This window comes from Diadema antillarum, unplaced genomic scaffold (genome assembly GCF_040938485.1).
Source record: "Diadema antillarum isolate AM-2024a unplaced genomic scaffold, OU_Dant_1.0 scf00000141, whole genome shotgun sequence".
NCBI classification, from domain to species: Eukaryota; Metazoa; Echinodermata; class Echinoidea; order Diadematoida; family Diadematidae; genus Diadema; species Diadema antillarum.
In genome coordinates, this window is record NW_027271030.1 from 4,476,778 (window position 1) to 4,500,700 (window position 23,923).

At 39.6% G+C, this 23,923-nt stretch overlaps 1 protein-coding gene across 1 annotated transcript; it reads right to left on the reverse strand.

The window, feature by feature from the left end:
* Window positions 1-10,614: 10,614 nt before the first annotated feature.
* On the reverse strand, window positions 10,615-22,759 carry LOC139721307 (iron-sulfur cluster transfer protein NUBPL-like). The gene is made up of 9 exons (XM_071632629.1): window positions 22,631-22,759; window positions 19,994-20,028; window positions 19,219-19,312; window positions 18,434-18,473; window positions 15,619-15,709; window positions 15,185-15,278; window positions 12,973-13,058; window positions 12,227-12,347; window positions 10,615-10,763 (listed from the first exon to the last, which is right to left on the reverse strand). Exons 1-9 carry the CDS (start codon window positions 22,728-22,730, stop codon window positions 10,615-10,617), a joined length of 810 nt encoding a protein of 269 aa, XP_071488730.1. The 5' UTR covers window positions 22,731-22,759.
* Between the last annotated feature and the right edge of the window lie 1,164 nt (window positions 22,760-23,923).

The window sequence follows — 23,923 nt, forward strand, 5'->3', positions numbered from 1 at the left end:
GTTTGTCCTTCTGCCCCACCACGAAACTCGACAAACTCCAACTTTGTCATCATGTTCGGAAGTTCAAATGTCAGGTGAGACTCTGTTAGTACTTTGATGAGGAAAATTCACAGGATACACAAGTGGAGAAGGCAGTGCCTGCTCAAGTTAAATCCAAACGCAGTGACGACAAAGAATGGACACCACCCGGCAAATTGAAACCAGTACATTGACACCTTCATAAACAGGGTCAATCAGAACCTTGACACTTTCCTCTGCTCCCCAGAAGGAAAATTTGTAGCTGACAACATTAAGCACAAGTGAACAACAAGCCATCAGACCCCTCCAAAACAATGATGACATAAATATCAAACCAGCAGATAAAGGAGGAGCAGCTACTGTTCAAAATAAAGACAACTACAATGTGGAAGCACAACAGCAACTCTCTGATGGCAGATTCTACACACCCCTGCCGTCGGATCCCACTAAGAAATTCCCCAATGAGGCAGAAGAAGTCCTGTCATCGCTATCAGCCATCTCAAAGACTGAAAGCAGGAACTTCTCACCGCCGATCGAAGAACCTGTCTTCTTTACCGAACAAACCTTGTCTGCTAGTCTCCTGAATATGAAGCTAGAAGGAACCGTGGCATGGAGCTCAAAGCTCCTAGCCCAACCAGACGCCGTGCAAAGCACATTGTGGACAGTAGCAGGGCCAGAGCTGTGTATAGTAACCATGTTCCATACGGGCATGGACAAACTTTGCATTTCATGCAAAAATACTTTTGCTCCTAAAACTGGAGGGTACTATAGGCATTGAGTGACAGCAGTTGCATCCAGCGACATTCCCTGTTGTCTTTCGAAAGCCTCAACTCTATCAATGCAGCGATCTCTTGTGTGCTTGCGTTGCTTGGGTGTAGCAGCAAAAAAAAAAAAAAAAAATGTGGCTTGGACTTAAATCTGAAAGATCTCCCAACAATAGCTTGTAGTGATGTTTTTGTGTACCTTCTCTTCTTGGAATGCAAACGGTCCTCTCAGAGACTGAAGCATTACCGGAGAGATGACGGATACATGTTTCAAGAACATGTGGAATATGCGGACATTAGTAGAATTGTTAGACACTCTCACCATACCTACGTGAGAGCAAAAGTAAAGTCAGAGCATCAGTTTTGATACACAACCTGGATTTCTGTGTAGCAATGATGGCAAAATAAAGTCGGCAGGATATGGTTGTGTGGCAGCATAAATTGAATTAATCTAAACTCGACACAACTTCTAAGTTGTAGTCTCTAGGTTACAGATACATATAAATTAGTAATGACATCATAATGTGTAGACTACAGAAATTAATTCTACATTTTATTCCTTGATTAGATAAGATAATACTTTGAAAAAAAAATTACATTGAATGAGATGGATGATACAGCTTGATCTCAATCTCCTAATATAGCAGTAAGCCTATATAACTTTAATACCATACAACTTTCTTGATGACTTAATGTAGATTTTATGCATGCTCTTTTTTCTTTGTTACTCTATAATAAGCACAGAGGAACGCATTATTATCCGAGACTACTACGTCTAGTATGTCATGATCCTAATTCATAATGATTAGTTATAAATTTTGAAAACATTTTTACTCCTCATGTGAACTAGTACAAATTGTATGACTCAACCTACTTAAACCACTATATCAATATTGAAAAAGGTCATTTTGACGTTTTATTCCAGTCTACATCAGCTCCATCAAAAGAAATGAGAGGAGTCATCATCGGCCTAGACGATGAGAATGGGTAAGCAGAAATGTCTACAGCCTTAGAGCAAACCAGCCTACCACCAGCACCAGATGCCCCCTCTATAACAGTACTACGTTGAATGCGGCTGATGTGGATGAAGACCAAGCAGAAACACATGCAGGATCTGCAAATCTGCAGCTGTTCTACACAGCTACCATCACAGGTTTGAGGGGGAGAAATGGTAGACTTACCCGTATCAGTCATGAATAGCCTTGAGAATGTGCAAAAAACAGTGATCTACAAGAAGGAGTCTGAGATATAGCCAGGGGACGATGGCAAGGAGATGCAGCAACAGTCATGACAGCCACAGCAGGAGGTCAAGTGAAATATTAAAGTGAAAAAGGAAGGGGAGATCATTGAGGATAGTAGAGGACATCTATTCCTACAGGACCAGTGTTAATGTCAGTGAGGGCTCTTTCCAGCAACACTGTACAATCCAGAGGGACAACCAAGACAACTCAACCTGCCGTCAAAGCGAGGCCGAGTTATCCCCGAGTCCGAGTTTAGCCTGACCCCATTCGGGTAAGTTCTGAGACTGAACCTTTTTGGTTTATAATATTTTGCATTTTCATTGATACCCATCGAATATATTGTTATTACAGCGTTATTCCGCACATTTCCTAGGCATACGTTCACATTTGGGAATGAAATTTGACAACTTTTGCAGGCGTACCACAACTTTGTTTGGGCTTTAAGTTGACAATGCACAGCAAGTTCATTCAATACCCATCCCCTCCTACAGCCTGAACCTATGTATTTTCTGACACATCAGAAGTGTGGCATGTTTAAAGTTAGTGGAGAAGGTGTTGGCCAACCGGTGAGATGTTACACATTGATGTTTATGTTGAATCTTAATCTTTTTAAATCTACTGGAAAGGCATAAAAATTAATATTTATGTATCTGATTTATATATTATATCTTTAACAATAACAATGTGTACATTATGCTGTGAGCTAGATATTAACAAAAGCAAAACAAAACACACACACACACACACACACACACACATTTTAGTGGCTACTATTCCAGGATTGACTCTCTGAGAATAGTCCAGAACATGAATTGGGTCTTAAAGGACTTGCCAAAGATGTTCTGCTTGTAAATGTTATTCTGATGACAATACTACTCTTAGTCTCATATTCTATGAGAAGGTTGCAATTTACACACACTTTAGCAAAAGATCATCATAGCTCAAGATTGGATTCACAACATTACCTTTCTTTGTGGAAATTGTAATATTCAAGCTTTCTCTATACTCATTAACTTGTTTGATTCTTTGTTCTCACTTTAAATTCCTAATTGATGAGGAGATTTGTCTTTCTAAGGGCCTCCATTTTAGTCATCTCCTAACTGCATTTCTTCCTTCAGAACTATGACCTTGGAGAAGAGTACCTGGACCTTCATTGCGACGACTGCACAGGACAAAACAAGAACAAGTTCTGACTTGCTTTGGTACTTGTGCTAGCCTTTTTACCCTTCTATATGTCTTTTTATCTGTTATATCCCATTCGTGTACACAACCAACCGCACACCATTGGAGATGTAGGCTGGAAGCCAGGTGGTTCCAGTGTATAGCCTTGGAGAAAAGTACCTGGGCCTACATAGCGACAACTGCGCAGGACAAAATAAGAACAAGTTCTGACTTGCTTTGGTACTTGTGCTAGCGCACATTGAAGGGTCTTCACCACACCATCACTCTCAACTTCCTCTTGGCTGGCCACACAAAATTCTCACCCGACCTTGGCTTTGGCCTGTTCAAGGAAAAGAACAGCAAGACAGCCATGTTAATGTTGGACAACATCATCAACTGCGTCTACCAAAGCTCCAGCCAGACAAAACACAACCAACCGCACACCACTGGAGATAAGGCTGAAAGCTATGTGGTTCCAATCTATGAACATGGCAGTACAGACATGACATCTGCATTTAAAATCCATAAATTGCCATAAATGTTTACCCTTTTATATCTCTTTTTATCTGTTATAACCCATTCACATACACAACCAACCGTACACCATTGGAGATATAGGCTGGAAGCCAGGTGGTGGAGAAAAGCAACTGGGCCTACATTGCGACAACTGCCCAGGACAGAATAAGAACAAGTTCTGACTTGCTTTGGTACTTGTGCTGGTGCACACTGAAGGACCTTCACTAGACCATCACTCTCAACTTCCTCCTAGCTGGACACACAAAATTCTTACCAGACCGTGGATTTGGCATCTTCAAGAAAAAGTATAGCAAGACAGGCACGTCAACGCCCCAAGAAGAAAGCGGTTGTGGACAAGATCTCATTAATGTACTGTGTAGACCTCACCCCACACAATGAGAGTGCCATATGCAATGCATATGTCAGAAAGGAGGTCTGTGACTTGCTTCCAGGCAAAATATGGTAGTTTCCACCGACATGTGGCTATTTCCATAAAATAGGAACCCATTGGCTGTGTTTGGTGTCCCTGCATTTATATCAATGTTTTATTCACTACAATGCTACTAATTTGAGTTTCCTTAGGTAGTATGTGTGTACTGTGTTTCATAATGTCCGTATACAAGTTTTGGGGCACGGAAAAAATTATAATTGGCTTGCCACGAGCAAGAAGTATGGTTGTTGCATTAGGTTTTTCCTAATGTCGGCGTGACATTTTTTACATTAAATTTTAATACATTGTTTGTGTATTTAAAAGTCCTTTTTTTTTAATTTATTTTTATTGGAAGTAATGTCTATCAACTATTGTTTAAAATGCTATGCAACTTTTCCACAAATCGGGTGCTAATTTGCTTTCCAAAATATTGGACTTTTAGCCTCACGACGTAAGCGTTGGTGTCCCCGTCCTCACGTATGATAGGTATTGCTTTGGTGAAATATTACTAAGCAAAAACATGTTTTTTGCCGGCAAATATTTCATTTTTTAGCATTAATGAACGAAAATGTAATTTTCATCACATTTTTTTTGTATAATAAGTACAATACATCGTAATTTCTTGAGTTTCTTGGATGATGCGTTCATATTGTGTCCCTTCGATATCCTAACGTCGGTCATGAGTTTATTACTCCGCCAAGCACACTCCCAATTAAATTCATGAACGAAATGTACCCTACGTCATATCTCAGGCCCGATCTACGTCATATCTCAGGCTCGATCAAAATAGATATTTTCAGCGCGCTACAAACCACGATGTGTACTCTGTGTCCCTCCCTAACGTCGGTGGCACTTTCACTGCAAATTACGCCGGAATCATCATCGAGCTCTCAAAAGTAATGTAAGCACGATTTTCTGTAGATTTTAAACATTATAATTATGAATTTTTATTGTTTCGATTATTACGAAAAGCGTAAAATATCGGGACAGTTTTGTGCTGGGTGGTGAAACCTTCACACATGCAATGTTGCTGTTAATGGGAAACCATATTCACCGTGTCCCCGCTAACGAAGTACGAGTATTGACGATGAAAACACTCCGTCTTTCATTGTAGCGGCATAATTTTGCAAGCAACACCTGTCGCAATTACTACTTGCAAATACCGTATCGTTTCATATCCAATATTATGCTTAGATTGCCGTAATACTAGTCATTTGTGGAGCACTGTACACCCAACGTTAGCATGACGATGGGGACGCCTTGAAGTGCAGTGTCCCTTATGCGTCGTGCCATGTTAGTCCCACATGTGTTAAATGGTGTATTGTGTATGTGAGTTCGTATTTTCAAGTCTTAACTTGCGATATTGGCGGTAATTTTCGGCACTTGAAAATGATAAATCTGACCATCAAAGTGTCATAGGAGATTCAGAAATAATATTTGTGTTTTTAAGTGGATTTAAAGAGGGATACTTGGTCAAAAAGTGGCAAATTTAGCAGCTGGAAACATAGCTATATGACCCATTCAGTCACAGAATCATCCCCTGAACTCTGGGGTTGGAAGGTGGCAGGCGCGGTGTCCAGTTCCCTGGCTGGGGTAGTGGTTTTATGAAGAACTTTGTTACTAAATATTTCCCAAGTAGTGTACTCTATCTAATAAATTCTGATTAGGTAGGCCTAACCATTTCAAAGATTTTGAATAAGATAAGTGTAATATTCTAAGCAAGTTTGGGTGAAAGTGAAATGGAGAATAGACACTAAAACTTTAGTTTATGCTGGTCTACATTTTCCATTTTTTTTTTTAAGTACCGGGTTTGGGAATCAATTATGCATTCCTAAGAGGATAATATATTTGAGACTACCATGAAGTTTTAAATGTCCAGAAATTAACTCTTGGTTGCATAGGCAGTGATCCGGTGTGGTGTTACCTTACCCACCCCCATAGGCGGCGGAAGCGGGGGGGATGGGGGGGGGGGGTTGCGTCCCCCCCCCCCCAAATTTTTTTGGGTGATAAAATTTTTTTTTTTTGGACCCCCCCAACAGACAACAATCGGGGGCAATTTTTTTTTCCTGGATCCCCCTCTTAATTTTGGTTGATAACCTTTTTTTTTTGCTTGTCAAATTTTTTTCCGCCGCATCCCCCCCTAAATTTTTTTGCTTCCGCCGCCAATGCCCACCCCCTCATGGGAGGGGGTTATCCCCCTTGATTTTTTGAGCTTAATTTTCCAGAATTTGCCAGCACTTTTGATAAATTTTACAGACACTGAAAATGTACGGAACACTTTTCTTTATAAACACTTGAACATTTTTGTCTGGAAACATATATAGCTGAAATTATGTTATGATACCAAAAGTTTAGGGTTATTTCTAGAACACTTCATTAACACTTAAACAAATTTAATATGAAATCATAACCACTACCAATCCCTTTATACTTCATTTTTATTTAACTATTCATTTACCATATTTACAGGGATGAGATTTCTCCGCGGATTTTGAGTCTGGGATTTTTTTTTTTTTTTTTGCCGCTCCCTCAGACAAGTGTTTCCTCTTTTTTGAAATTTCTGTTTCACACCTGATATTTTTTTAAATTATGCTTTAAACCATATTACGATTTATGAAGTCAATTCTTTTTCATTTAACAGGGTTCACTATTGAAGATGGCTCGCCAGTTCAAAGAGAGAGGGGTGGCCTGCAGAGGCGAAGCAAAAAGGTCACCACGCAAAGGCAAAAGGTCACCGTGCAAAAGCAAAGTGAAAGAAACTAAAAAAAAAAATCAAACTGCCCTTTGCTCTCCGCATTCGATGCCAAAATCGAGAGGATAGTGGTCAATCAAGTGGGGCCAGTCAGACAAAGAGAAAAAGTAGAAGTGCCAGTACAAGTTGGAGACATAAACTGAAGCAAAATGACCCCCAAAAATACCAAAAAGTGCAACAAAGTGGAAAGTTGTACAGCCAGATGTACCGCCTAAACATGGCATTGGCCGAAAAGACTTTAAGAAAAAGAAACCTCAAATCAGAGGAAAGAGAAGAAGCTGAAGAGTGGCTAGAGAAAAAGAAGAAGTACAATGAGAAAAGTAGAATCCGCCAGCGAAGATTTGCTGAGAAAAAGAAAAAAGAAAGGGAAGAGAACAAGAACAAGCCACACATTCCTGTGACGAGGAAACAAGCTGATAAAAAAAAAGAGTATGAAAGAAACAAAAAACGGAAGCAGCGTGAAGCATACTCAGTCGAAAGACATGAAGCAGTTAAAGCGAGGAGAAGAGAATTATGCGCACAGAAGCGGCAATGTGAAAAAGATGTCATCTTACAGGAAAGAGAAAAGAAATTAAAAGCTGACGAGGAGCACCTCAGGGCAATGGAAGCGGAGATAAGAGAGAGAGAAAGGCAACTCCAACTGCATGAAAGAGATGGAGACAAGAAAACGCCAAATGAAAGAATTTAAAGATGCTGAAGGGAACGATGTACGATCAAACCCAGCTAGACGACAGAGCTTGAAAAGGGCATTACATGCTTTACCCAGCAAGACATCACACTTTGTTGGTACTATTGTTGACATTCTTAACAAAGCTTCTCCTACAAAACAAGCAGCCTTTACAGGAGCAGGTGTAAAACTTACCAAAACAGCGAGGAGACAGCCTAATCTTGAAGAGGTAGTCACTAAAGGACTGTCATCAAGGCTCAAAGAAGAAAAGAAAAGAAAAGTCGGAAAATTCTAGCATCGACGCTTCACCTCATGAAAAAATACCGTCTGCAAAGACAGGCCTGTAAGCGGTTTGGTGTAAACAAGAAATTGATAAACAAGAAATTGTCAAAGCAAGGAAGGCCAAAGGTCAACGTGGAAACCGTAAAGCAGGTTCATGAGTTTTATGAAGTTAACTCGTCAGAAATGCCAGACAAGCGACTTGTAAGCAAAAAAACCAGAAAGCCTAGACGCATTATTGATACCTCCATTGCCATTTTACATGAACAATACAACAAGACCTATCCAGATCAACAAGTGTGCTCTTCCAGTTTCTATGCACTCAGACCTAAACATGTAAGCACCAAGAGACAGGCAAAATATCATGGCTGTCTTTGCGAATACTGCGAAAATCTGCAACTAAAATTGGAGGTACTAGCCAACGTGAAATTGAGAACAGTGTATGACGTTGCTAATGCAACTCTCTGTCCAAAGCCAAGTGCATCAGCATTTCATAGGCCAACCTGTTTGGAAAGAAAGTGTGGCAACTGTGGTATCCACAAACTGGACGATATATTTCATGACAAAGAGCCACATGAGGAAGTTGAATGGAAAGTTTGGAAAATGGTCAACCATACCTGTCACACCAAATCAAACAAGACAAAAGAAGTGAAGAAGCGTTCGCTTGTCACCGAGAAGGGCACTGTAGCTGATCTCATAAAGCAGCTTAAGGATGAAGCCAATGACATTGCTGTACATCTGTTCAATAAAGACTGGCAGGATGTATGTTGTGTGGAAAACTCTTATCAATTCCAAGAGTGGCTCTGGCAAAGATATAGTGGAAAATACTCCTTGAAGGCTCTAACACTTAAGAGCCAGTTGATTTCAAGGCTTTTCTTCAGAATGATGGGAACAAGAAGAAACTTTGTAAACTCCTGCTTGACCTTTGGACAGGTCCTGAGGCAGTTCTGAGATTGGTTGGGAAGAAGGTCATACTCATAGTTGAAAGTGTAGCACTCAAACTCACTTCACTCGATGAGCAATCTGTGAAAACACAGAAGGTCCATTAATTGAGATCAAACCAGGAGTGAACAACCTGATAACAGTACCGTACTTACAGGGTAAGGGAAACTGAAGCTTTTACAAATTATGTTTACGAACCAACAGGAAATGAAATTGCTTCAATAAAACGACATCGATATATGTATACATGTTACCATATTAATATTATCATGTGTATCTGGTGAATTCCACGCCTGTCTGCTGTTCTCATTCCAATCGCTACTTGTTGATTCTTGTGACAGAAAGTGTGTGATCATTTTGCAGCGACTCGGCTGCGGCCGGCGCATGTGCGCCTTGGACACTTCTAATGAAATTTGGACAAAATTGCCGAGCTACAAACACGCTTTTTCCGAACGAGCAACGCATTTGCCGAACGGAATTGCGTGGGCAGATGTGGATGAAATTGCGTCCGAAAAGCGTCAGAATCGTTGGCAAAAGTTTATGGACGAAATTGGTCCAAATTTGGTCCAGATTTCGTTGCTACTGATTTGATAACGAACTTTCATTGCAAAACGAAATTGATGGAGGCGTTTCTCACTGCGCGTACTGTAACACTGACACAAGCACTACTTTATTAGTCCATGACTATGGCTAGAAGAGTTTGGTCGAGAGTCTGTGTGCAGATTGCTTTTCTTTATGGGCAAGACGACTCTGGTGGTAACTGGAACTCGCTCGATATGGACTACATCTATTCTAGCGAGCACAGGTACCATGAAAGTCATCATTGTCCTACATCGATATAAGTCTTGATTTTGATTTTTCTACCTTCTTATAGCCATTTCACAGTTTTATTGGACCTGACTTACTGATATTCAGTAATCATCACTCTGAAAAGTGGTGTTGACAAGTCGAAGCAATATTGCACCACAAGCTTAACAGTACAACAGAATAAATTTGAATCATTTCTATAGCATTCAGTAGCACAGTTAGCACCAAAAACAATGATTTCTAAAGAAGCATGGATGACATCAAAGAAATATTCTCTGTTACTGCTCTTCTTCGCCATTCTATAGTTCTCATGATCGGGTATATGTCATATTTAGTATACAATGTAATTGGAGTGAAAACAAATAGCTCGCTTGTTCAGTACATGTGCGGAGCTGAAATGAGAATCAGTGTGAATGCTGAGAATGCACATGTATACAGTATACAAATATATGTGGCAGTACAGACAACAAGGTGTCAGTGTTTTAAAATCTTTGATCTACCATTCTTTTACCTAACTTATCAATGACATTTCCTGTGGCTATCAGAAATGTTACGGTGGACCGCATCTGACAGTTTCACAGAATTTCAAAAGCCAATCATGGAAGAAAAGTATATAATTTCATCTATAAAAATGTGCTGATCATGCACTGTTCGGGTTTGTTATCACTCCAGCCACCACTAAATACCCGGACATTTGACCATGAGAATTGGGGAGAGGTTAATCACTATCAATGTGACACTCACTGTATCAGCAGCATCATGACAGTGTAACCATGTCATACAAACAAACAAATGAAAGGGGTAGCATGTTTTCAAGATCATCGCTCACGCTTGCACGTTCCTGCCGTTAACGTCAACGTGATTCAGTAGTCTGTGTGATGACCGTCGTCCGTTGCACGGGCGTCGGAACGGAACTTTCAACTTCCAGGCAGTTCGCAGCTCCAGACGAGGTTTCCAACAGCACCTTATAAGCTATGTCCTCTGCCATGACTGACCCTCATCAAAATATTTACCGATCTGCTCGAACTTCGCCCTTGTCACCTGTCTGATTTGCCTTCAACTCTCTGGAGCACTTCTGTGGCAATGGCTTTGTAGGCCAGAGATTGAGGACTGCCTGGTGCAGAGACTACTATGGGCTTCCCGCTGTCCGATGTTTCACGGATGTCTATGTGAAGAGGAACATCTCCTGAAGGAAAAATAAAAATTAAACAAAGTGTGTGAACTTGCTACACCCTTTGCGTGCTTTGAGTGCCAATTGGCACAGAAAACCCCCATAGCTCCCACAGTGTTAAAGTTTAAAACTGCTCTCAAGACATTTCTGTTCAAAAAGTATTATGAGTTTGGTTTTGCATTTATGGTATACACATTGTACACTACATTTCCTCTTTCTACTTTCATCCTCTCCCTTAAAGCGCATAGAGACACCACGGTAGTGATATGCGCCACATACGCACTGTGTTATATAAACTGTGTTATATAGCATTGTACATACTGTCAAAAGTCCCTGGGACAGAGAGTGTTAAATCATTCCCTCTTCCAGCGAGTGTGCAGTCCCTGTCGAGTCAGAACTTGAAAATTGTTCTCATAAATAATAGACTTATCATACTGAGCTAGAGTTACTCTCACTTTTGTCTGACACCATGCATTTGTTCAACCTGCATTTATTACTAAAGACAATTGTCTACACAGAAGTAGTCAGTATTTCTAGCTAATGTTTCTTGAGTCAAGGGTAAAAGGGGCAGATGACAGGGATGGGCAAAAATACAGGACTGTGTATTTGTGACTTTTATTTTTTTTTTCAATTCAATTCAATTTCGGTTTTATTAAAAAATACCAAATAAAAGTCTGAAGACTAACCATATTTGGTTTACATCAAATTTTACAGCTTTACAACTTTACAGGGAGACATAAAGAAAAGAAATAAAACAAACTGACACTTTACACAACAACTGATTCATATTGACAACCCCCTCCCCCCACGAAAAAAATTTGATCTGTTATTTACCAAACTTTCACTCTTATCTTTGAACTCATCTAAGTTCATAATCACTCGAGCATTTCTACGGAACTATGTATTGCATCCATACCATTTGGTGAAAACTACTAGCCACCTGGCGCAAACCACAAAGAACACACGTCCTTTATCTACAATGTATTTTATGTGTGCAAGGGAAAAAGCAGCCTTGTCACTCTTTTCTTTCGGCAGTTAACCACAATTAACACACTTTTATTTCTTACTAAAACTGACCTGTGAAAGACACATTCTGACAATGGCATGCAGTCTGTTGGTTGACCCTTTTCATAATGGGCCTTTGCTTGAGGTGAAATACACTACAGTGCACTCCCGTTATAACGAACATGTTTATAACAAAATTCCAGTTACAACAAATTCACAATTCAAGTTGCAACATTATCCTTTCTACCTATTCTTACTGCTTATTTGTTCGGTTATAATGAAATTTCGATATAACGAAAAAAAAAAACCTGTTGGTCCCGAGGACTTTGTTATAACAGGAGTCCACTGTAACTGCAGGAATCCTAGCTTTAATATTTCCAGCAATACTGTTATTTCTAGAGCTTGACAGAACAGATGATAGCACTCATTTCGAACATGGAGAGTTTTCTGACAGAGGGGTCAAACATTCTTACCCAAGACGTCCAGTCCCATCTCCCTGGCAACGCCCTTGACCCCATCCTGCCCAAAGATGTGCGTCTCATGACCACACTTGGGGCACTGGAACACACTCATGTTCTGCACAATACCCAGCACCTGCCAATGTGAGTAAAAAGAGCCAAGTTCACAAACATTTCATAATCTATAGGTAGAAATATTCCCTACTTCCATTTGTTTTGAACAATGACAACCTCCGCAACTGCTCCAAAACACTTGAAGGGACAGCCAATGGCTTATTTTATTATTACACGAAAACTTTGTCACAATACAAAAATTGTTGACTCAATTTGCAACGAAAAGAAAAAAGATTGAAGCAAATAAATAGACTCGAATATAAGTTGTTGGTGAAGATAAACCATTATGTTATGTGGACAGGAAACAACTGTAACACCACAGCAACCTGTGATGGTAATATAAACAGGTACAAAAATCATTGTCAACTCAACTGGTAACCATAAAGCCAAGTAGCTTTGTGCTTGAAATGCCACCAGCTGAAACATATCCAGCAAGTGTTGTTTCAATGGTCATCAAACACAAGACAATACTATTTACATCCAGATGACACACAACATACACTACCACAATAGAAATGCAGATAGACCAAGAGAGTCATGTTGGTAAAGTCTGGACGAAATATTCTAGCATACCAGATCAAAGCAAACATTAGTATGATATGTCAATGAGATATAATCTTGCATTGTTTTCAGACACAAAATCTTACCGGAACATCTACTTTCTTGAACATCTCTGCTCCTTTTCGTGCATCTAGTAACGCAATGTCTTGAGGAGTGGACACTATCACTGCACCTGATAGTAGAAGGTTTCAGAAAAGGTATGTCTGGGTCGGTCAAAGGTGACAGAGAGAGACAAACAAAACACACACACACACACACACACACACACACACACACACACACAGTCACAAACCATGCTCTTTTAAGGGAGTATGATATCTAAAAATATGACATAATTGAGTCAGTACAGTTTGTCACAATTATATAACCATCCATCAGTGCATGGAATTTGCCAGAATGAAGACTTGATATTCTACAGGATATCTTGACATTCACTTGTTATTCGAAAGGAATGCAGAATGTACCAAAATAATTTGCTAATGTATAAAGCACTATCACTGCACCTGACAGTAGAAGCAGGGAGGTGCAGAGAAGGAGAGACAACTACTGCTCTCCTTTGAAGTCATGCGCGGCACCGCCAAGAAGTTATGCGTTCAACTACAGGTGTTACCCATGTGCTTTGACAAAAGAGAGCATCAATAATCGGGACTAGCGCTCTCGCATCTAGAAATACTTGCCCCTACTGCAATTCGCTCTCTCTTTCAATGTGATGACAACAATGAATTTGTGTGCCTTGAATTGGAGCAGCAAATCAAAATGCAGTGTAAAACTGACAATTTTAACAGCAAATAGTTCAAAAGCACGCTGGAACATGCTTTACTAGAGTACTTTATTTGAAAGATCAAAATATACCAGATTGAAATATAGAAAACTAACATGCGGAAATGTGCGCATTATAGAAAAATAATTAGGTTTTTAAGAGGACCTAATTTTCATTTCATTTCGATTTGCGCATTACTAAGAAACTAGAAGTACATGTTTATAATACTGAATTCTTTCCTAAACTATTCTAAATCAATTCAAGTATTTCACTTAAATTTTACTGTGAAATAAAGCTGGTAATTCAACGAAAGGTGAAGTGCGCTCTTCTTCTCTGAACTTCGTCTCGCAACTAGAGCTGTGCCGAGCATGACTTCAAAGCGTAGTGGAATGCTAGACATCCCATTGTAACGCCTTGAACCCAAACATGTGTTTGCATGAATTACGAAGAGTTGCCACTCCATCTCTGGAACATCTCCCTGGTAGAAGGTTTCAGAAAAAGGTCTGTCTGGGTCAGTCAAGGGTGAGATAGAGAGACAAACACACACACACACACACACACACACACACACACACACACACACACACACACACACACTCACAAACCATGCTCTTTTAAGGGAGTATGATATCTAAAAATATGACATAACTGAGTCAGTACAGTTTGTCACAATTATATAACCATCCATCAGTGCATGGAATTTGCCAGAATGAAGACTTGATATTCTACAGGATACCTAGACATGTACTTGTTATTCGAAAGAAATGCAGAATGTACCCGAATAACTTGCTAATGTATGAAGCACTGTTATAATTAGACTTAGAGCAGGGAGGGTTTCCCACCTCCCTGCTTAAAGGGAAGCAGTCCTGATATTTTCACTGTACTGATAATGAAGAAGAGTAAAAAATATAACCTTTCACCAATTTATACGCGTGGACATCGAAAATTGTCTCCGTACGCGATTTTTAAAAAATAATTCCTGCAAGCGATCGTGTAAGAGCCTGCCAAAAGGTGCAACGTCATTGATGCCCTACTCTCAAGTTGACAGCCGTGCCTCAGAAAACCAATTGAAGTGTTGAAAATGATCATATCTGACTTTTTCATAAAATGTGACAATATGTGGTTTTATTATTTCAAACAAAATATTTCAAGCTTATTTATATATACAATTAATATAAAAATAAATAGTAAACATGTATTTATAAATAACTAGGGATGATGAGCAGAACACCGCTGGAAAGAGTTGTGCATCAATGACGTATGACTCTCCGCCAAGACTTGCTCATTTGCAGAGTCACACTTTTTTAACCGAAATGTACGAGCTTATTTGGTGATTTGAAAGTTTGTTTTTGATGAAAGTAGTTCATTGGAGGTACCAACAACAACATATTTTTTTAAATTTCGTGAGGACTGCATCCCTTTAAAGTAACTTCACCAACGAAACGAATGATGTACAGTCACAAATGAAGTGAAGTCACGCACTGGCATCACTTAAGCAAAGTACTGTACTGTCACCAGTGGGGAAAATATGTACATACCTGCGATGGTGATGAGTTGAGATATCGACAGCTGAGTATCCCCAGTCCCCGGTGGCATATCAATCACAAGGTAGTCCAGTGGAGCCCATGCCACCTACAAGAAAAAAATGGCTGCTGTAGAGGAGAGTGTGTTCTTGCTCACAGCAAAGACAAAAAGCTCTATTGTGAGGGACTCTTGATAAAACCTTGTGAGTGAACATCATTCTTCAATATACAGGAAGTGGTCTATCATCAACGACCATCATCCTTTGGGGCAACAAAAGGCTTGCCCTGGACAGTTTGAGAGCAAACAATCTATCACAAAAAACATAAATGGGACATTATAGCTATGTGTGCTTTGAATTGGAACCATCAGTTAAAAAAAAAAAAAGGATGGAAAAAGAAAAAAAAAGATAGCAGATATGATATTCTTACTATCTTTTTGTAGTACTCACCTGTTTGACCAGTCTCTGTATAGCTGACATCACCATAAGGCCTCTCCACACTACAGGTGACTTTTCATCCACAAGGAAGCCCATTGACATACTATGAGAAAAAAATACAAAACTTCCGGTTAGTGATTTACTGATTACATACATTTGCATAATTATGTGATGTTCTTCGTACATGTTACTACTTGGTTGATGGTATCCACTTCTTACAATTTTTAAGGCAATTTTATGAAGTATAAATGACATTATACACAATAAGAACTTAGAATATGATTTACAAATAAATTGTAAGCGTCACATTACATATTTTTCATTGAACAAGAGGGAAAGAGTTCCTTATGTCCCCCCCCCCCCACTAAATTACATTTTTTCTTACTAATAATAAACTAAATAAAGGTTATGCCATTTGTGGGAAGACTTCCTTTTGAGACATAACCCTAGGATAACCTTTATTTAGTTTATTATTTTTAAAAAATTGTAATTTGTTTATTTTGTGCAAATTAGTGGGGGGGGGGGGGGGGGACATAAGGAACTCTTTCCAACAAGAAAATACCTGGTTTCATGCAAGGCCAATACGTAACATTGCAAACATCCATCATATATGGTGTCACAAATAAAGAAGAAAACAATTCAGAGATGGGACAGACAAATGTCTGGAGTCTGACTCTTTGGCAGTTTGCTTGGGTTAGAAGTAGAATGAGAAATTTTAATGAACAAGAGACCCGTGGGTCTAGCGCTCACCTGAGTATCGCAAGTTCACCTTTCACGCAGTCACTAATCTAAATTATTCACAGCTCTACCAAAATTTGATGAGGCATTCTCAAGTGGAAGATGAAAATGTACAATAAGGGCCCAATTTTTTCAAGATTCCTTAATTTGGGGGAATTGGGGCCCCCTGGGGCCCTCTGGGTGGGGCATGGTGCCCAGTTTGATAAATTGAGATCCTGACCACCTAGGGATGCTACCTGCCAAGTTTGACAAAAATCCATCATGAGGTTTTCAGGAAGATGAAAATGTACAATTCAGGCCCCCATTTGGACCCTTCCAACCACCCCCCCCTACCCCCAAGAGGGGCACCCCTGGATCTCCTATGAACAAACTTGAAACTACAGTCATTAATGTACTCACTCATACAGTAGTATTATCTCAGCTCTATAACTTCTGATTCTAGAGAAGATTTTTAAAGATTCCTTCATTTGGGGGGTTTGGGCCCCCTGGGGGCATCCTGGGCGGGGCATGGTGCCCATGTTAACAAATTGAGATCCTAACCCCCTAGGGATGCTACCTGCCAAGTTTGGTGAAAATGGGTCATGGGGTTCTCAAGAAGAAGATAAAAATGTACAATTTAGGCCCCATTAGGACCCCTCCTCACCCCCCCCCCCCCCCCCCCCCCCCCCCCCCGGGTCCCAAGGGGGGCACCCCTGATTCTGCCATGAACAAACTTGAAACTACAGTCATCAATGTGCTAACTCATAGTATTAACCTAGCTCTATCACTTCTGGTTCTAGAGAAGATTTTTGCGGATTCCTTAATTTTGGGGGGTTTGGGCCCCCTGGGGGCCCCCTGGGTGGGTCATGGTGCCCATTTTAACAAATGGAGTTCCTAACCCCCTAGGGATGCTACCTGCCAAGTTTGGTGAAAATGGGTCATGGAGTTCTCAAGAAGAAGATGAAAATGTACAATTTAGGCCCCATTACAACCCTTCCCCACCCCCCTCCCCTGGGTCCCAAGGGGGGCACTCCTGATTCTGCCATGAACAAACTTGAAACTACAGTCATCAATGTACTAACTCATAGTATTAACTTAGCTCTATCACTTCTGGTTCTAGAGAAGAAGATTTTTACAGATTCCTTCATTTGGGGGGTTTGGGCCCCCTGGGGGCCCCCTGGGCGGGGCATGGTGCCCATTTTAACAAATTGAGATCCTAACCCCCTAGGGATGCTACCTGCCAAGTTTGGTGAAAATGGGTCATGGGGTTCTCAAGAAGAAGATAAAAATGTACAATTTAGGCCCCATTAGGACCCCTCCTCACCCCCCCCCCCCCCCCCTGGGTCCCAAGGGGGGCACCCCTGATTCTGCCATGAACAAACTTGAAACTACAGTCATCAATGTGCTAACTCATAGTATTAACCTAGCTCTATCACTTCTGGTTCTAGAGAAGAAGATTTTTGCGGATTCCTTAATTTTGGGGGGTTTGGGCCCCCTGGGGGCCCCCTGGGTGGGTCATGGTGCCCATTTTAACAAATGGAGTTCCTAACCCCCTAGGGATGCTACCTGCCAAGTTTGGTGAAAATGGGTCATGGAGTTCTCAAGAAGAAGATGAAAATGTACAATTTAGGCCCCATTACAACCCTTCCCCACCCCCCTCCCCTGGGTCCCAAGGGGGGCACCCCTGATTCTGCCATGAACAAACTTGAAACTACAGTCATCAATGTACTAACTCATAGTATTAACTTAGCTCTATCACTTCTGGTTCTAGAGAAGAAGATTTTTACAGATTCCTTAATTTTGGGGGGTTTGGGCCCCCCTGGGGGCCCCCTGGGTGGGGCATGGTGCCCATTTTAACAAATTGAGTTCCTAACCCCCTAGGGATGCTACCTGCCAAGTTTGATGAAAATCGGTCATGGGGTTTTCAAGAAGAAGATGAAAATGTAAAGAGTTTACGCACGACGCACGACGGACGACGCACGACGGACGACGGACGACGGACGACGCACGACGCACGACGCACGACGCACGACGGACGCCGGACGAAGGGCGATCGCAATAGCTCACTTGAGCCTTTGGCTCAGGTGAGCTAAAAACAGAGTCTTCTTACCATGATATACCAAAGTTCTTCAGTGGGATGAGCAGATTTTCTACAGACAACAAAAGAACAATGACAGATTATCCTATCAGTATCAGAATAAATAGGAACTTTTATTCAGCAATTACACACTCCTCATTCAAATCGTCCTCCAACCTTTCTCCCGGAACTTCAAAGAATTACCCACACTATCCTAGTCTGTGATTTAACCTTATAGCATTATATATATTTTGTTGTTGTTGTTGTTGTTTTTTAAACTGGAAACAGTTATTGCCTTATTTATTTTCAGACATTTTGATATTATACTGATGTTCTGGTACCATTTGTGCTTGCTTGAGTGCACACTGGAGTGTGATGTGACATCAAATGCTGCACTTCTGTCCTAGATTTTAAGTTCACAAAGACAGAGAACGCAACAATGTTGGAAATGAACAGCTTATCAGCACACAAAGGGGATCCACCTATTTCATTGTTTCACATGATATGAAATACAGGCTACAGATCAGTAAATGGTATGAGAACATGACAAATTCGTATCAGATATATCATAATTAATGTTTGTGATATCAATTCTACTGTTTTACAAGTATTTCTTCAAATGCAATTTGTATGATTGTAAATGGTATATGTGTTGACAACAAAAATCATCAAGTACCAGTAAATGTCATCAACATAAAAATCATCAGGTATATCGTATATCATACATGTATCTAAAACTTGCATACACGGCATCAAATCCACATCCCAAGCCACATGGTGTGAAGGCACTTTCATCTGCAGTGTTTTGAAATACTAACTGTCATCAACATCTGGCTCTTTTCCCTGGAGGTTCATCATCCTTGGAATAGAAGGTCCAAAGACATCAGCATCAAGGAGGCCGACACTGGCATCCTGCAAAGAAGTCGTGAAGAAAGTGAACACTTGGGGATTACAAAAATGAAGACATTCAAGACCATGTTTTTCTGAAAATTACTCCATATGAATACATCCATGATGATTAGGTAATGGCACTATGAATACCAAGTATTGGTCATTATTCAGAATACTGCAGCATTACAACTGAAAATTATGATGCCTCGCCTTTCAAATATGTACGGAAACATACAAGGAAAGAGTAGATTAAAGTGCATACAGAAAATAAATGTTGACCTATGACCTCTATGGACAGAGGTCATTTTATAAAGGTTTGTAACACACAACGTAAGCTAATTCATTATGTCTCTCAACAAAGAACCATTTTGTTGGGAAAAAAAGAAGAAAATATGCAAAGATTAAATGCTGTAAGCCACAGCATTAAAATACTTATCCTTGGAAAAAGAAATCACATACAATGTAGAAGCGATTTCATGTCAAATGTGGTGCACTCTTTGTGATACATGCAGTTTACTTAGCACCTTCAACAAAGAATCAAATACTAACATTGGAGTCAAGTTAGAATCTGGAGATTTTAAATTGTTTTATCACTTTCAGGATTATCAAAAACAATCCAAAGACAGAATACAGTGTATCACAAAACTGTGTGGGTTTTCACTGATTCCGAGATGTTACTGCCATAAATAACCATTTCTCTACCTTTTCCACATCAGCAATGCCAAGAGCAAGATTCACTGTAGCAAATGAAACAAAACAAATACGATGTAAATTGTAGCGTGTCGAAATAGCGTTAAGGCCACCAGTTGTAGTGTTCAAAATATATATGTGAAATTATGAACAAATGCTCTTGATCTTGTAACAATTGGTACAATTACACTCAGCGTCATTCACTCACCGAAGGAGCAGCAGAAGAGAGGCTGGAATAGCATAACTGTGGCCAACATAGCAAACTTGGAGCTCAGTGATAAAAATCATCTCCCAAAGTAGAAAATATTGAGAACAAAAACTGAAGACGGATGAAATAACCAGGCATGGAAAGTACGACTACCACTGCCACCAGTTGTAGCGTGTCGAAATAGCGTTAAGGCCACCAGTTGTAGTGTTCAAAATATATGTGAAAATATGAACAATTGCTCTCAATCTTGTAACAAAATGTACTTGTAAAAATTAGGGAGATGAATTATGTTGAGAACTGAGATGACGCAAATAAGGTGAACCAAACGCAATGAAGGCTGGTAATGCTCTGACTTATTCTGAGGACAACTCGCCCTCAGAAAACTTTGATGAACATATGATTTACATATAAACAATATTTACATATACTTTAATTATCTTATAGCAACCAATAGAAATAAATGGAACAGAGGACTTCAATAAATGGAGGAGTCCAATTCAATAAATCAACCAATAGATAAAGAGAAGCATGAGATGATGGAAGCAGGAGGGGGTGATTTACGTAAGAATGGGAGCTGTCTGGGCTCAACTAAAGAATCAGGTGTGGGATGGAATGAATGAACACCACTGAATAGAGAAAGAATGAAGGTGACAAAACTGAAGAAGAGGAAAGGTATCTGAAGTAATGATCATGGAGGTGATAACTGAATACTAGTATCATGAATTAATGTCAGACTGCAAGGTAATGCTGAAAAGCAAATCAATGCAAATTAATACAAGGTCTAGACAGACAGCGAAGAGAGAGTAGACAAACCAAAAATAAGCCAGTTCAGGGTTCCAGTTTGAGCATGAGCAGAAAAAGGTCATTTGTACCGAGAGACAGGTTGGTTATTAAAGGGAACGTAAACCCAAAGAGCAATGTGGATTGAGTGAAAGCAGTAATATTAGTAGAACACATCAGTGAAAGTTTGAGGAAAATTGGGCAATCGATGCAAAAGTTATGAATTTTTAAAGTTTTGGTGTTGGAACTGCTGGGTAAGGAGACTACTAGAGGTTATGACGTATGAGTGGACTACAATATAAAGAAAATATAAGGAATTCAATAAAAATTCATTTTTCATGAAAATTACATATTCCATCAACTTGATACTGACATAATTGTGTTAGGGGTAGCACTTATTCCCCCTGCTTTCTAAGAGCGGCTATTCAAGTACTCTTTCATTTTGCTAGAAAAGTGAATTTTTGTGGAATTCCGTTTATATTTTCTTTATATTATTGTCCCCTCATACGTCATAACCTCTAGTAGTCTCCTCATCCAGCGGTTCCAACACCAAAACTTTAAAAATTCATAACTTTTGCATCGATTGTCCGATTTTCCTCAAACTTTCACTGATGTGTTCTACTAATGTTACTGCTTTTACTCGATCCACATTGCTCTTTGGGTTTGTGTTCCCTTTAATTTCACTGAGATAAACATCCTTTAATGCTATGATTATTCATGGATCCCTATAAATGGTGCCTGCCAGTACATCCACCTGACAGCAAGCCTGGTATTTGACAATGTTAACAGAAAAAGCTTTGTCAATGTAGTCAAAACAGCACAATTAAATAGATGCTTCCCAAAGTGTTGATTGACGAACCATTCTGGGCACTTCATCTACACAGGTTCATTCTTTGTTAGAATATGAGTTCCATAAATTGCTATGTTGGGCAAGCTGCTGCATTATGTTGCTTTGAATTAAGTGAAGTGCCTAACCAATTGAGAAAAATGAAAGGTCATTTGTCATCTCCGAACTGGCTTATACAGCAAAGTAAGCAACTACAAAATAATGGTCCTACACAATCATCTCCATGCACCCACAGATTAAAAAAAAACTCAAATTTTACACTAACAATTTTTCTTTTCTATTCCCACAACAGAAAGATGCACTAATAAAAGTTTATTTCATTCATCACTATAACATGGAACACAAAGAAGCAAATGGATTCAGATTTTTGTTCTGGGTCAGAATACACAACATATTGTAAAGTTACATCTTAGGAGCAGATGCAACAACAGATAAGTATGAAGATAATATGATACTAATCACAATATTGATAACATATTTTGTCCAAATAAACAAACAGAAATGAACTAACGGTGCTAACATTGAAGATATAGAAATTATTATTTTAATTATCATTTTTCTATGATACATGACACTGTATTTCAACAATCCTGCATTGGTTAATATCTCTGAGATCCCATTTCAGTGACTAATTCTTTTAAATGTCATTTGTTTACTGATCACTTGATTTGATTTCAGACATTCAAATCAGATTCATAATATTTTCCCCAAAAAATAAATAATCTACAGGGTATATGGTCAAAGAATCTGACATCAGTAAACTTTGTTTAGTATTGAGAATTTTTCCTATTTCTGAAAATCTCAACATTGGTACCTGCTGTCGTTGATTTCCCGACTCCACCTTTGCCCGAAGCAACCAGTATCACATGTTTGACACCAGGTATCGGCTGTCGTTGAGGGAGATTCCTTGCCATCAAACGCCGCCTGCGCTCATCCTCGCTTGTTGCATGTGACCTCTGACCTGTTGAGTTGCTCTGGAAGAATAAGATATATATCCTTTAGAATTTATGAATCAAGTATTCAGAAATTATTCTGTTCAATACAAATAGGAGTAAATTTATGTCGAGTAGGCCCAAGTATTTCATTTCAGAACATGGCAAAGCAAGTCTCATGTCTGACAGAATATTGGAGTCTTAACATGTTATAAGTCACTGAATCAACATCTATTTCAAATGAGAGACTGAGAAAAAAATACATTTAGTCTTAATTCTCTAATGTGATCGCTCGAGTATTTGTAGCCCGACCAGACGCAGTGCAACACTTGTTAAGTTGTATACAGCAACGGGCTGTGTATTAGAATATTTGAGGTTCCCATAGTGCACACTCACACACATTTATCTCTTAATAGTTTATTCTAGGACATGATTTTTCTGTTTTTGTTTTGTTTTGGCTTTTTTTAATGGAGGTCATGAAAAAAATGTGCACTATAGTTGCACTATTCAGTATGCCCATGGACTTTTATGATTGACTAGACTCTACTTCCATTTAATTGAGGGTATCGCCAATACGTAGGTGCAGTGCGCAGAGCAGCGTTTTAGATGCATTATGGGATAGCTCATGGGACAAACTTGCCCCGGTCTTGGCTGCACATGTAGTTACAACTTGTACAACACGCTCTGTCTGTATAAAGAGGTATTTTTTTGTTGAAGATTTCTTCGCTTTCCATCATGCGACTAGCACATTGAAGCCTTGCAATAGTGAACCATGACTCTAGTGACTGAAAATCAGTAAAGCTTAGACACTTTCGACTCTTTTAAGCTGAATTATAGCCAAGAAAAAAAGGGCTAACATTATCATTAGTAACAACGGAAAAGCAAACAAAGAACTCCATTGAATCGTATGGGAACTGCGACTCGCGTGAGACAACCGGACGCGAACAAGGGACCGAGGAATCCCACAGTGCACCTGTGACAGAGCTCTTTAGCGTGCACAGGAGGTTTTTATGTCATCGGTGATAACGAGAATTTATAGTCTAGCTCAGCTCAGTGGATTAATTAAACCTAAAAATACATCACATGCAAGAGTTCAGTCAGCTAGTCAGTCAGCACAGGATCTATAATATAACAGTAACACGTATAAATTAACAGTACAAATTACCTCATTCTTT

Excerpts from the sequence above, each read along its gene's own strand:
- LOC139721307 (XM_071632629.1), bottom strand. The coding sequence starts at position 22,730 with ATGGCAAGGAATCTCCCTCAACGACAGCCGATACCTGGTGTCAAACAT. Across the intron at positions 19,313-19,993 it reads GCATTGCTGATGTGGAAAAG|GATGCCAGTGTCGGCCTCCT; the intron begins GTAGAGAAATGG and ends ACTTCTTTGCAG. Across the intron at positions 10,764-12,226 it reads GATGGGACTGGACGTCTTGG|GAGATGTTCCTCTTCACATA; the intron begins GTAAGAATGTTT and ends TTTTTCCTTCAG.